This window comes from Macrobrachium rosenbergii, chromosome 5 (assembly GCF_040412425.1).
Source record: "Macrobrachium rosenbergii isolate ZJJX-2024 chromosome 5, ASM4041242v1, whole genome shotgun sequence".
Classification (NCBI taxonomy): domain Eukaryota; kingdom Metazoa; phylum Arthropoda; class Malacostraca; order Decapoda; family Palaemonidae; genus Macrobrachium; species Macrobrachium rosenbergii.
The window spans coordinates 54,597,834-54,611,493 of record NC_089745.1 but is presented as its reverse complement, the minus strand read 5'-3'; the positions used below and the strand labels follow the sequence as shown (position 1 = coordinate 54,611,493).

The window sequence follows — 13,660 nt, the reverse complement described above, 5'->3', positions numbered from 1 at the left end:
TGAATGATTTATTATTTAGATGTTTAGAATAGATGATTAGCATGCGTCTTCCAGATTTAATTAATACTTTTCAAATGGAATACTGCAAGTTAATATTCATGCCATTTCATCTTGTTGATTTTTCATCCCAGGCAAGATTTCAGACCGAAAAACAGTACCTCGGGATTTCCGTGTTACCATATAAATGACTTCCAGATTTTCCGTTTAATTCTCTTTGAATTTTAACTCATTTTCTGTGTTATAGTACAAGAATCACTTGAAGGAATATAGAATGGCGTTGTGTCGGGCATAATTAACTTTATTTTTTTTTTAGTCTGTACTGTGTCACATTAAACATTATACACGAAGTAAAAAAATGTGTTATATGGTATTTTCTCATGAATTCCATGTGGTTGGGCATTTTTTATTAAAATTTCTTGATATGCCCCTCATAATGGACATATTCCAGTAAACGGAGCATCTAGTGACTTTCTTGTTTATACCGAAGGGTAAATAAAAAGTCTTGAAACGTCTGTCTCCAACTTCCTAGAAAAGACAATAGATCTGTGTTTCTTGGGAAAGATCCCACTCTAGTTATGGACATTTCTTGGTACTGTAGTCCCATATTGTGTGTCATTCCTCAGCCTCTTTTATTCCCATCATTATTATGAATGGGCGTACCCTCAAATTAAGTTTGAAGAATTGTTCATCGATCCGTAAATAGAGAGGGAATTTACATTAAGAGGATGGCGGGGGTGGGGGGGCGGTTCTTATTTACCGTGTCAAATGATGGGTGCAGCTGGACAGGAGTTCCTTCTTTCGTTATATAGCTTTTGTTCCCCTATCTCCACTCTCCCCTGTACCTTAGCCGTCCCTGGAAGCCCTTTCTCCCTCCCTGTATGACAAACTCCACAAATTTAGTTACGAATTTGGTAATACAGGTTATTACCCCCATTTGTCCTCATTACCAAGGCCATCTGAAATCTAATCACCATTTTGGATGTCTCTTCAGATTTTGCTGAAAATCTGAAAAGTGTGTTTGTTCCATAAGCTAATATTCCGTTCAAGGAAGTGGAAATAGAGTGGTGGATATTTTCCGTAGCGGTATTGGCAAACCGCAAGGAAAACTTTCTGTGGATGGCACGGTTGGTAATTAAGTATTGTCGAAACAATTCGTGTTAAGCGCGGCTGCTGTTGCTTCGGACTAAATTCCCTATTTGCATTCTTTCTTGTTCGTTTATTTTTCCTCGTGTTAAATGTTTCTGTGAAAAAAATATCGTTGGCCCAAGTAATTACTAAAATTTACTTCAAGAATTGTACCTTTATTCTTACTGAGTAGTGTCGTTATTCTGGGTAGTAATCTAAGGAATAATTACGCCGGGAAATGATATGCCACGTTTAAATGTAGTATGATTTCAGTAACTTTTCTTGCTATGAAAGAAAGGAATGACACTTGACATACTCTTGCCGTTCATTTCATATAAGTATGCCGAAAGAATCACAAAACCTATGCTTGGAAGGCGTTTTATGGGATTAATTAAAATATCTTCACTCCATAGAGTGCAGCTGCAACCCACAAATTCCTCTCTTCATTAGCGCTGATTAGGGAGGGTAGGGCTGGATGTGCCACTCTTAATGAAAGTTCATTTTGATATTCCTTAATGGTCGTGGATGCTCTTTGGGCTAAATTAAGAACATCCACCTCAACCCAAATACGGTTTTACCATACATGCGTAAAATTACATGAAGTGTGTGCGCGAAACCAGTGCTTGAGAATGGCAGTGTATGCAGGACTTGTATGCCTCATTTCGAAGGTTTAGATGTATTAGTGCTTTGCCGAGTAGATACAAGATCATAGGACCATAAATTCCATTCATCTACTCGTAAATGTATCAGGAAATAAATGTCAAGAGAGACGAGATAGCAGAAAAAGCGCCTTCACGTATTTCAAACAACCTCTCTCATGTGAACCCGCTCCATTCATGTTAGATATCTAAATGTCAGTTGTAAAATAGCCTTAGGAGATTGCTGTCGCTCTTTAGCTTTGATACTAATTCTTTTAGAAAATTCACTATGACCACCGCTCCATCATCAAGTGAATAATATGGATATGAATCAAGTAAGACCAAGGTTGCCACGCTTCAACTTTTGCACGATCGTATTGTTAACCTAACTTTTCGCGTGGCTTCTGTACCAAATTGGATTGCATTTTATCATGTTGTTTACTAGATCTCAAAGCAGAATTCCTAATGTTCGTTTATTTGTTATTTCCATGTTTTATCAATATCATTATTATTTGTGAATTCAATTCTTACGAAGTGTCACCAAGAATCATTACAGGATGTTTCTAATGTCTCCAGTTTTTAGCAGGTTTATTTTATTTGGTCTTTGTGCTGTCATCATATAAAATAATTGCTCCTTCTCCTCACTTCATTGATTATAATTTGATTATTCTAGGAAAATTCATCCTCGTTGATTGGATTCTGAGAGGCCCAACTCCAGTCGCGGGCTATTAATTGATTGAAGTCTGCACTACGAATCATTATCTGTACTCTTTTGATGATGGACCTTACAATAATTGGTCATCAAGGTCCGTCACTTGTGCTAATTAGCGTCTACATAATGTCTGGCTAATTAGCGTCTTTATAATATAATGTTTGATGTCATTTGTTATGCGGCTCATTTAGTTGTTGAACGGACGAGGTGGGTTATTGTTTCCACTGGAAAATAGACTTTTGGTCTTTTCACAGATTAGATCGGTTTGTGAATAACGATAATGGTGTTTATGATCATGTAGTTGGATTTATTTAAATTATAATAGTACGTTAATGTTTCTCATTACATAACCAAAACTCATGACTGATGTGATATCTCTCTCTCTCTCTCTCTCTCTCTCTCTCTCTCTCTCTCTCTCTCTCTCTCTCTCGGGTCGCTGACGTGTAATTTATTCTCCTTCAGGATGCCTGTAGTACCTTGTGAAACTTATTACGTTATTGCGCCTGTAACTATTCGTTGTTTTACAGTATATTGTAAGTATATATCAAATTTTACTCATATACATTATATTTACATATATATATATATATATATATATATATATATATATATATATATATATATATATATATATTTATATGTATGTGTATGTATGTATGTATGTATGTATGTATGTATGTATGTATGTATGTATGTATAGTGGAGCATGTATGAAAGTCGAACCAAACCGGTGGACTTTGATTTGCGGCATCCAACCAAACCTAATTTGTGGCTTTTTGAGGCCTGACATTTACCAGTAAAACGATAGATTTAAAGGAGGCATACAGGTCTCTCTTGAAGTGTTCCGTGTATTAGTTATGATTGTATATTTGTGTTTAATATTCGATTCATACTTTGCGCGTTATATCGCCAGAATATTAATTTCTATTTTGTAAATACCATAGATTGTTGTCCTTTATTCGAGTATAGCTTTACAATGAAGTTGTTAATGGCATTGACGCGCATTTTGTAATGGCTAATATTTTACCACTGAGGAGAATTTGACTTAACCCAGTGGCTTGTAGTTACTCTTAAATTTGCGCTCATGTTAAACATCTCTCTTCATGTCTGGTGTAGCTCTTAGGATTGTATGACTGAATTAATTGAGATGTAGACAATAGTACTGTTTTGCATACATTTTCATATTCACACATATATATATATAATATATATATATATATATATATATATATATATATATATATATATATATATATATATATATATATATATATATATATATATATATATGCACAGTATATATACTCGTATATTCACATGCATACATACTGATGGACTGAGTCGTTGGCGAGGACGGGCGGATGGGCATGGCCCGTAAAATACCTATTTTGCTTCTCTTGACCTAAGAAATAAGTTCCGCACGTGGCAGTTAGACTATTTTTATGGTTGCAGCTAAGGTTAAAAAAAAAAAATATGAGGCCAGCAACCTCATTCCAAGAGACTAGAACAAGAAAGCTAACCCCCTTTTGTCGCCCCTTCTAAGGGGAACGGGGTACGCGCTGAACAAAAAAAATACAATTCAGTTGTTTTGCTTGTTAGTAGGTGGCTTCGGAGGAATAAAACACGACTATAGTAAATTTCATGACCTTTCAGCTTCTGAAATCACATGAACCCGGATAAAGACTCACTAGTTTTAAAATAATAGATTATATATATATATATATATATATATATATATATATATATATATATATATATATATATATATATATATATATATATATATATATAATACTTTTTTATTATTTGTGGTGAAGCTACAGTTACGCGTATTTCATTGCATCAAAAATGTTGCATTTTACTTCCCCTGAGATCGGGAACCCAAACTGGGTTTTTGTTTTTGGAAAGAGTATGTTATTGTTATTATTTTTAGTTCTTTGTATCTCTTAGTTTTCTTCTTTTGAAGTTTTGGGGTTGATTTTAAAGGAAGGGGGATGGTGGGAGGGGTTTTAATATTGTGTTCTGGGATTGGCTGTTCGTGCTCCAGATGTCTTCCAACTTTCCATATAAAAAGCTGGTAATGACTCGGCTAGGAACCAGCTGATGCCTGACAAAGAGGCGGTTTGAGAGGGGATGGGGCATTCTGGGAGGGGGCAATAGAGCAGTAGGGAAAGACAGGAGAATAGGTTGAATAGGAGAAGGAAGAGATAAGAAGCAAAGAGATAATGAGAAGAGGGCGAAAGGGATATTGGCAGTAATAGTGGCGTGCTTTTGGGAATAGCAGAAAAAAAAAAGCTAAAAGGACAAAGAGGTGGAGGTAGGAATGGGTCTAGTAAGCAGTGGCTGCGACGGAATCAGCAGCAGCAGCAGCATCGGCATCAGGAGAAGTAACAGCAACAGCAGCAGCATCAACAGCAGGCAGACGGGGGAAAGCTAGCGAGGGAGCAAGCAATCAGCAAGCGAGGGAGCGATCAGACGAGGGAACTTGCAACAACGGGGAAACACAGAAGAGAAAACGGAGGTTGCAATCGGTGCAGTCAACCGGGGAGGGACTCGCATAATTAAACTACAAAAGCGCTTCTCTAATGGGAAATTAATTTATCATTTGCGATAGTCTCTAATTAACTGTCTCCCGTTATTTAGACTTGAAAGTCGTTTAAAGCGGAAACAAGGGTGTTACGCTGGACTTAGTTTCTGCTAATATTTTTTCCGGTCTTCGAAATCATGGGAAGTTCGGAATTTCAATAAACCCTCGATGATATCTGGTGCCATTCAGGGTGACGACGGTGCATTTTATTCTGTAATGTTGATGACTTGGAGTGAAGTAGATGCCAGTTTCGGCTAATTTGGGACATTTTTTGCCTGCATGGGAAGGGAAGGAGTTCGAGTTTAAAGGTTAGTTGGATTAATAAAGTAGGAAGGAAAATACAAGATGAAATTGTGACAGAAATTAAAGGTATTTGACAGGGCTCATGTTATAAATAGAATCGATACTAGAAAGATGTTACGGAAAGCGCTTTGCCTACAGAAACTATGGCGAACTGGCCCTCAGCTCATATGTAAGAATAATGATTATTACATCAGAATTTATGGTAATTAATTTTCAGTTAGTTGCCTTAAAATTGGAGAGCTCTGAAACATTTGCAAATCTTCCCTAAGCAAATTTGCGTATGACGAATTTGAATTAAATCGGTTGCCTGTTTTTTTATTAATTCTTACGTCCGTCAAGTAATGAAAAGTAAAGCACTACGTGATTTGAATGAATAAAACACTCTTAATATTCCCGAAGTTCTGTTCTAGGTGCTTCTCGCTGTCGTTATGCGGAATGCACCGAGATAACGTTGAAAGTGATTTGGGAAGTATCTTGGTTACTTCATATATGTTGAAAAGTAACACACTGATCAGATCAACATCAACGCCTTCAGCGTCGTGTGACGCAAAGGTCCTATAATAAACTGATGAATGAAAATATATGTTCCGAAAAATTTGACATCATTTTTTGACGTATTTACTGGATCCAGTTGGATTGATGCTAGTTGTAGTTTGTTTACTTTTAACTCATGCGATGAAGAGAAAGTCAGTGTTATTTGCGAAAGTAACTGTCGACTGGGAGACTTAATATGTCTCGGTGATGTGATGCATAGTGTTTATCTTACGATATGTAATGTTGAACATTATAAAATAGACATGAAGAGAAACAAAAATGTTGAATTCTTGGCAATAGGCAGCTGAAACTCTGAATTGTAATGAATTATTCCACCTAATCTTTAGCTATAGCATGATTGTTGGTTTATAAATAGTGGATATAACTTGTTGCAGTTATTCGTTCACCCCAAATGGAACACTATTTGCTGCAAGTCTTCACAGGCGTAATCCTACAAAGATAACTGTACCAGTGCCACGTGCATTAGATCTCTGGTTCTGCCATAACTGAACTGATATTCTCCTGTCCAAATCAGCAGCTTCCCTGGTATCCATATCTTTTACGCAAAATTGCTCCTAATTTGTTGCTTCCTTTTTCCCAACATTGGTATTTTAGTCCATCACCAGAAAATATCCTACTTGGTCATCCTCCACTAGTTGTATTTTAACGGGCAACTCCCATTAGTGCAGTTAGTGCCAGCGCCCCAAGAGCTTGTGAGTACTTTTTTCTTTTCTAAATAGCATCATCCAACTGCTGTGGAGATGCAGCTCTACCCTGGACCAGATGTCTCGTTCCTGTAACTGTAAAATTTTGGAATGGTTTCTCTGGCAGTAGGGTTCATGCTCAAGTTCGTAAATTTAAGAGAGGCTGTAATACTACTTTATAGAGCCATGCGCAAGTGCCTTAGTTTTTCTGACTTGAACCTCTGCTTTTGAATGTACGTTTTCATCTGTCTGTTAAATCATCGTTACTTATTTGTTATTCTCGTCTCACTATTTTCTCTCTTTCACAAATGGACACACTGTTTTAGGCAAACTGGGTGCAGACGTTAAATGCCATGAAGGCTGGTTCCATTTGATTGTGTGCGTATTTTAAATAATAATAATAATAACAACAACAATATAACAAAGAATCTATTTTCCTAAGGCTCACTGAAATGAAATCCTAAGTAGCAGTGCAATGATAACTCCTCAAAGGCATTGTGTAAATACAGGATAATTAAACTCCTCCCACTTCTGTCCGTCCCCTTCACCCAGGTCTAACTGTCAGAACCCCAATTCTGGTGCATGAGAGAGCGATAGAGATAGAGAGAGAGATTGCGCTTGTCATTCATATGAATTCGAACGAAACTTTCCTTCAACGAACAGACAACGAAATTAAGATGTGGTTGGCGTTCGCAGTACTTTCATTGTCGGGCTGACATTCGTGTTATGGATGGATTCGTTACGTAAGAGCTGCATAAAAAAAGTACTCCCAGAAATTGCATCACTTCAGGTTATGCACTTGAAATCCACTGTATCTGCTTTTTGTTGTCTGTTACATATTTTTTAGTGTCGACTGTGATTCTGTAAAGAAAAGAAGTAAACAGAAAGAATGAGGATGTGGGATTAGGTATGTATGTTGTTTCCACTTTAATTTTCTGCTTTATTGTAAAGATGTAGAAATATAATTTAACCCAAAAATTTTTCCCCAAAAAATGACACAACAGAGGTAACATAAGTGCGATTGCATGCAGAAACACTTCTACACAGTCCCCTCAGTGTCACCCCATCCCCCCCTCCTCAGCACATACCAATACTTGATGAATGATATAATCAGCCAACACATAACATTGCATCTTCCATTTGATTTATTGTTGCTTATTGATATTGTGCATTTTTCTTGTTGGCTATCATTTACTTAATATGGCCTCAGATGATTAAAAAAGAAGAAAAACTCCTCTCATTGTTAGCCTTTGAAAGTTTTATTTGTTGTTCAAAATATATTCCTCAAAAAGTTACTAATTTCGTGGTGGAATTTGTTGCTTTTATTGGAGAAGCTTTGTAACTATTTTCTGTACACGAATTGAAACTCATTTCTTATTTTTTTCCTCATGTTTTGTAAATGGAGCAGGAATGTGATAGCGTACTACAGTGGAGGGAGAGGGAAAGATGGAGCTAGGATGGGGAGAATAGCGTAGTAATAGTTCCATGGAAAGAGTGATACGGAGGGAGAGAGAGAAGTACATGGGAACGTATCAAACTCATAATTTGGGTGTGGGGAAAAGAGATCATAGTATAGAGGGAAAATGTCTTAGTGTTTTGAGTTGAATCATGGAAATTAATGAAGATACAGTAAAGGAGTGATAAACAATTAGTCTTTAGTAATGATAGTGATTTGGTGAGGGTGTAGTATATGTAACAGTTTCATGCAGGAGATTACAAGGCTGCTTTAGCTAAGGTGAATGTGAGTGCAAGAGTTGGATGGGATTGAGTGTCTGATGTGCGTGTGCGCTTGCGTAGAAGAAAGGCGCTGCTTGTAGTGATGAGTCTGAAGTTCCCCCGTTTCCGTCCCCAGATCCAACAGCAATATTATCCTAGTGCCTCCTCGTCTTCTCACAGTAGACAAGATTCGAGACCTCCAGCGACTCAGCCGCAATACAACCTATACAACACTGCTTACTCTTCAGAAAGCGTTCCTCTTATGCTCGCAGTAAGTTCATCTCAGATATCATATTCATAAAAAGTCATCTGGTTCTGTCTTGAGGAGAGCGAAGACTCAGTCCCCCCCACACCCCACCAAGTCATTCAGTACCACTATCACTTAACTCCATCAGTGCCACCACCACCACCAATACCACCTGAAGAACAAAGAAAAATACATTCCAAAGAAAAATCAAATCAATATTTATATATTTCTAAATTGTCCCTTTCACCCCTCTCCAAGAAAGTAAAAAGCATGAAGAATTAATCAACAGCCTTTGCTGCACAGCTGCTTCACAGCTTTTAACAGACGATTGTCTTAAAAGAAAGCTATTTTTTATTATTTTGTAACTATTATTGTTAATATTGATGACCATTTTTTATTGTTTCCTATATTCCTACCGACTCTTGTGCATTTCTGTGGTAGCTGACGCGTTGATTAGCATGTCAGTCACAGTCTCAGTCTCACACTTCATAGATATAATAGAAGGTACCATTTTTGATAGATTTTTTCCCCAGCACTACATCTAAAAGTTCATGTGCCCAATTTTTTTCACATCACTCCAAACGAGGAGTAAAGGTACTCGTATTTTGTAATGTTGCTGCCATTTTTTATTCGATCCCCCTGTCCCATATTTTTCATTTTACTGTTTTATTTCTTTTAATTTTTTGACTGACATTTCATGGACTATTACACTCCAGTCATTGATCTCTCACTCACATTGTGCTCACACATCCAAAATACATACACACATGATCATGTGTGACCATTGACCATAAAATACCCACTGAGATGAATTGTACAGCAGTTATTTTCACGTTCATTTAAGTAGATCCATCAAGGAACGGATCAGTTAATGCAGTTTTACTGATATATTAAATGTTGAAGCAATCCCTCCCACCCACTGAACCTTTCCTTCCCATCGCCCTTTGTATGAGTGATATACCATATATATACATTCGACATGTCAGACTCTTAGATTAGTCCCTCTTTCTGTCTTCTTTGCTGTCCTTTTACAACACCTTACTCTCAAGCCACATTTCAAGTTTCATGTTTCTGCTCTTGGTTTTACAGTTCTGTTTCACCAACCACCAACCTTTTGGGTCTCAAGTTGGTGTGATGAACTCAAGCAGTATTAGTTTGAGTGTATGCTAACACAGACACAGCATAGAAACGCACTCATGTTAGTTAACATCACACGAATATTAAAAAAATAGAAATGTAGTTTTAGTTAAATTCTTATGATAAATCCTTCTAACTGAAGTTGTACAAGACACGTTCAGTTTTTATTATTACTGTATAGCTTGAAGGTACTAGTATTGGGTAGGATAACCAGAGGCTAAAACTTCTTCATATTTCTTAGCGAAAACTGGCCGTTGGGAAGTAATTGACGAGGGATATTTTAGAATGAAGAATATAGAGATCTCGTGAGTCAGATCTCGCAAGTTCCTGTTTTTAAAAGGGCTCTGGATGGAACAGCCATGAGAGTCTCTTCAAGGTCACCAGTTTTGTGTGAATGTCCCAGAAAGGATGAATCTCTTGAGAAGGAACGAACATCCTTAAGTGAAATATTATTTTTAGTTGGTATGAAAAATACTACTCATGCACAACCTCACACGTTTCTTATGTATATACTGCACAAATCCATAATTTCCTTAGAGTCCTTTAGATATCCTTTCCTCCTCCAGTTTCTCTTCCAAAGAGTTCATTTTTTCCTCCTGTGCTCCGGAGTGTAAATCATTTAATTCGAACACTTAACTTAGTAAAAGAGGAAACCGAAAATGATGAAAAACAAAACGTAAGTTTAATAGAGATCATTTCAGCAAAACATAAAGCTGTTTTGTGGATAAGCCAGTTACTATTGGCAGTCTTCACAGCTTTTCAGTTTTTCGTTTTAAAAAGGTAAAAGGGTTGAGAAAATCTTTGCGAATGCCTGTGCTTCGTTTTAATTGCTTTTTATTTCTTTCTGAAACCTTTTAAAAGTTTTTTCTATATAGCATAATGAATTAAACCCAGAATCATGAGCTAATAGCTCTTAAATGAAACAGTGCGATGAAATTAACAATGTTTCAGTCATCTTCGTGTCCCCGACTCTCAGAAATATGCTGTAAATATGCTGTGTACTTGTCAGTTACTAAATATGATATGATGAAGCTTTGCTAAAGAAATATTTAGAAAAATTTTTATTTGTTTACTGAATGCTGATGATTAAAGCATGAAGATTTATCATTGTTATTATTATTATCATCATCCTAGTCATCATCAGATTATCTTAGCACCATCAATATTCTTATTTTAATAAGAAGAATCTCATGCTCATGTAGTAGTATGTTTGTGTGTGTGTGTGTGTATATATATATATATATGAATGATGCTGTCAGTGTTTAAAAGTTGAAATTTATTTTCGCTATCTACTTGTATAGTAGAAGAGTTGTTGTGAATGTGAGTTAATATTTCTTAAAGTAAATTAAAATATACCACGAAGAGAGACCTTACTTTGAGAAAATATTTAGGCTAAATTTACACGAGTACACCGTATTGGAAACGCTCTTGATTTTAAAATCTTGTTTTTAAGGATTTAAGATCATAATTAGGAAAGAATAAACGACGTAGAAGTCAGATTAATGGAAATAAAAGATGTAAAAATTGAGGATGAGGAGATATGTTTGTTTTGGCCCCTTCACAGTTCGAAAACAGGCGATTTTTTTTGTAAATACAAGAACAAGTGAATGATAGGATTAATGCTTTTAATGAACAAAACACAATTTAAAATTGAAGAACAGGGGAAGTAGCTTATGAACACTATTGTATGGAGGCTGAGTTCAGTGTTAAGGTACTAGACTAAAATTTACAGCCTATAAAGAACAAGGGGTTATAATAACGCCTTGCAGAGTGAAAGGGGAAAACACCTAGAATTGGTGTGATTAACTTGGATAATTATGCTGTGTTTTAGAGGGGAAATACAAAGTGTAAGTCGTCATAAGGCGGAAACATTGCCCAGTGATGGAAAAGATGTGATGATGAAAAATATAAGATATGTAGGGACAAACTTTGCTTACTATTTATCAGAAAGTATATGAAATATTTATGAGTCATAAGCGATGGCAAAGTGTGAGATGGGGGAAAAACAAGTGCGTACTTTCTAGTGAGGGTAAATAGTGAAGATGCAAGGCTTCAGTACAGTATAAACGACTTCATAGGTGGTATATGGCAGGACGTATTTGCAATAGTATTAACACATATTGCAAATGGCACAATTAGAATGAAGATTTACGCCGAATTTGTGTAGAAAGGAGCGACTGATCTTGTGCAAAAGCAGTTCTTTTGATTGGAGAATAGAGAATGGATTAAGAAGAGTTAGTTGATGGAAGATGTGGCTGAAGTGCTCTGGCACTAGAGTTAATTTGAGAAAGCGAATGCGAGTGTGGAGAGTAAATGAAGTGGGAATTGTTTGTAAGAGACTGAAGTTGACGTTGGAATAAAAAAACAAGGTAATAGTGAAGCGAATTGATACAGATGAAAATACTGAAGAGTTAACGTGTTTTGGGTGTACTAAATGTTGCAGAAGAAGGTCGAACGATAAGAGGTAGATTAAAGAATAGGAGCCAAGAAAGCAGCCCAAAAGATGAGGGTTCGAAGTGATGTAAAGAGAGCAAATGCGATATGGATGAACGTCTTGTTTAGCTTTATCACAGTGAAGTGAAAGGTTGATGTCCGTTGTGCAGTATAGAATAATAATAGAAACTAATTATTTTGGATGTGAGGTGTACGTCTAATAGAAATGTGTACAAGGAAAAGACGACAAGGTGTCAGATTGAGTGGAAGGATGTTGGTCGTGTGGAGATACTTGGAAAAACTGTTAAGTAAGAGGGCTTTTAAGAATTGTGTTCTCAAGGAGTAAGGGGACTAGGCATTTATAGGAAGTGCCGAGTCTGGTAAACAAAATTAAAAATTGCTATACACGGAGAATGGTAGGGGTGCCACTGGAGCTTTAAAAATGATTTGTACAAATTCCATCCCTGTAATCAGCTGGAGAAGGAATAAGATATGGTCGCGGCCTAGTTATCTTTTAGGTGTCCTGTTTGAGGTACCGGTATACTTTACTTGCTGAAAAGATTTAAAAAAAAAAATTATCAGTCCTGTGTGCGGTTTTGGGGTGTGTATCATACAGTCTAAGCTCTTAGTTATGAATGCTTTTGTAAAAAGAACACTTCTCGTTTTGCCTTTTGTAAGATTGTGACGGTAACTTTCAAGGTAATTTTTTGCACCTGGAAAAAAAGTAAGCCATCCATGGCAGAAAGTGAATTTAATCGTTTTGAAATGTTTAAAGCGGGAACGTGTAAATGTTATCTGTAGGAAAGATGTGACCCATGTGAATTCGGAATAGGTCGTTTGCGCCAATCATGGAAAGATGTATGAATTGAATGCAAGTGCACTTTCTTACAAATTTGCTTACTTTTGTGATATTTAAGTTGGAATGGTTTGTCTTCTACATTTTTACACTTAGCCGTTATTCATAAGAACTTGGAATGTGAAGTTTGACAAATACAAGATTCATTGGAATTGTGTGTGTGTGAGAGAGAGAAAGAGAGAAACTTGAATAAAAAATTGTCAAGGGGGATTGAAGGAGGGTTGTGTGTAGGGTTGGGCAAATGATCTCATCTTCCGGAATGCTTGCAAACCTGCTGCAAGGTCACACTGAAACACACGCACGCACAAACTTAGACAAGCACAAAGTCTCGGCTTCTAATCTCCTTTGTCAGCCACCTGTGTCTTGTTTTTTTTCTAGACTTTTATTTATTTACTTTTATGCTAGGGTACATTTTTTCTGAAGTGTGAAATTTATCATTTTCTAGTCTTGTAATTAATTAGTGTAATGTCTCACATATTTTTATGGTCAATATATACCCTGTTCTCTCTCTCTCTCTCTCTCTCTCTCTCTCTCTCTCTCTCTCTCTCTCTCTTCTTTGAAGCAGTTTCTTTCTTCTGACAATTCGCTTTAAATCAGTAACCGTAAGCCTGCATCGTTCCATGTTTTGTCTAGTGTTTTCTTCTCCTAAAATGTTTTTCTTACCAGAT

At 36.5% G+C, this 13,660-nt stretch overlaps 1 protein-coding gene across 19 annotated transcripts in view; it reads left to right on the top strand.

Moving 5' to 3' along the window:
• Positions 1-13,660, top strand: part of LOC136838808 (protein muscleblind-like) — a 496,719-nt gene that overhangs the window by 441,813 nt on the left and 41,246 nt on the right. For 11 of the 19 annotated variants that reach the window (XM_067104402.1, XM_067104404.1, XM_067104416.1 and 8 more), the window contains one exon: positions 8,456-8,590. The exons of the other annotated variants lie outside the window; for them this stretch is intronic. In XM_067104402.1, coding sequence (XP_066960503.1) covers positions 8,456-8,590 — 135 coding nt within the window. The remainder of the gene's footprint in view (positions 1-8,455; positions 8,591-13,660) is intronic. 19 annotated transcript variants of the gene reach the window in all.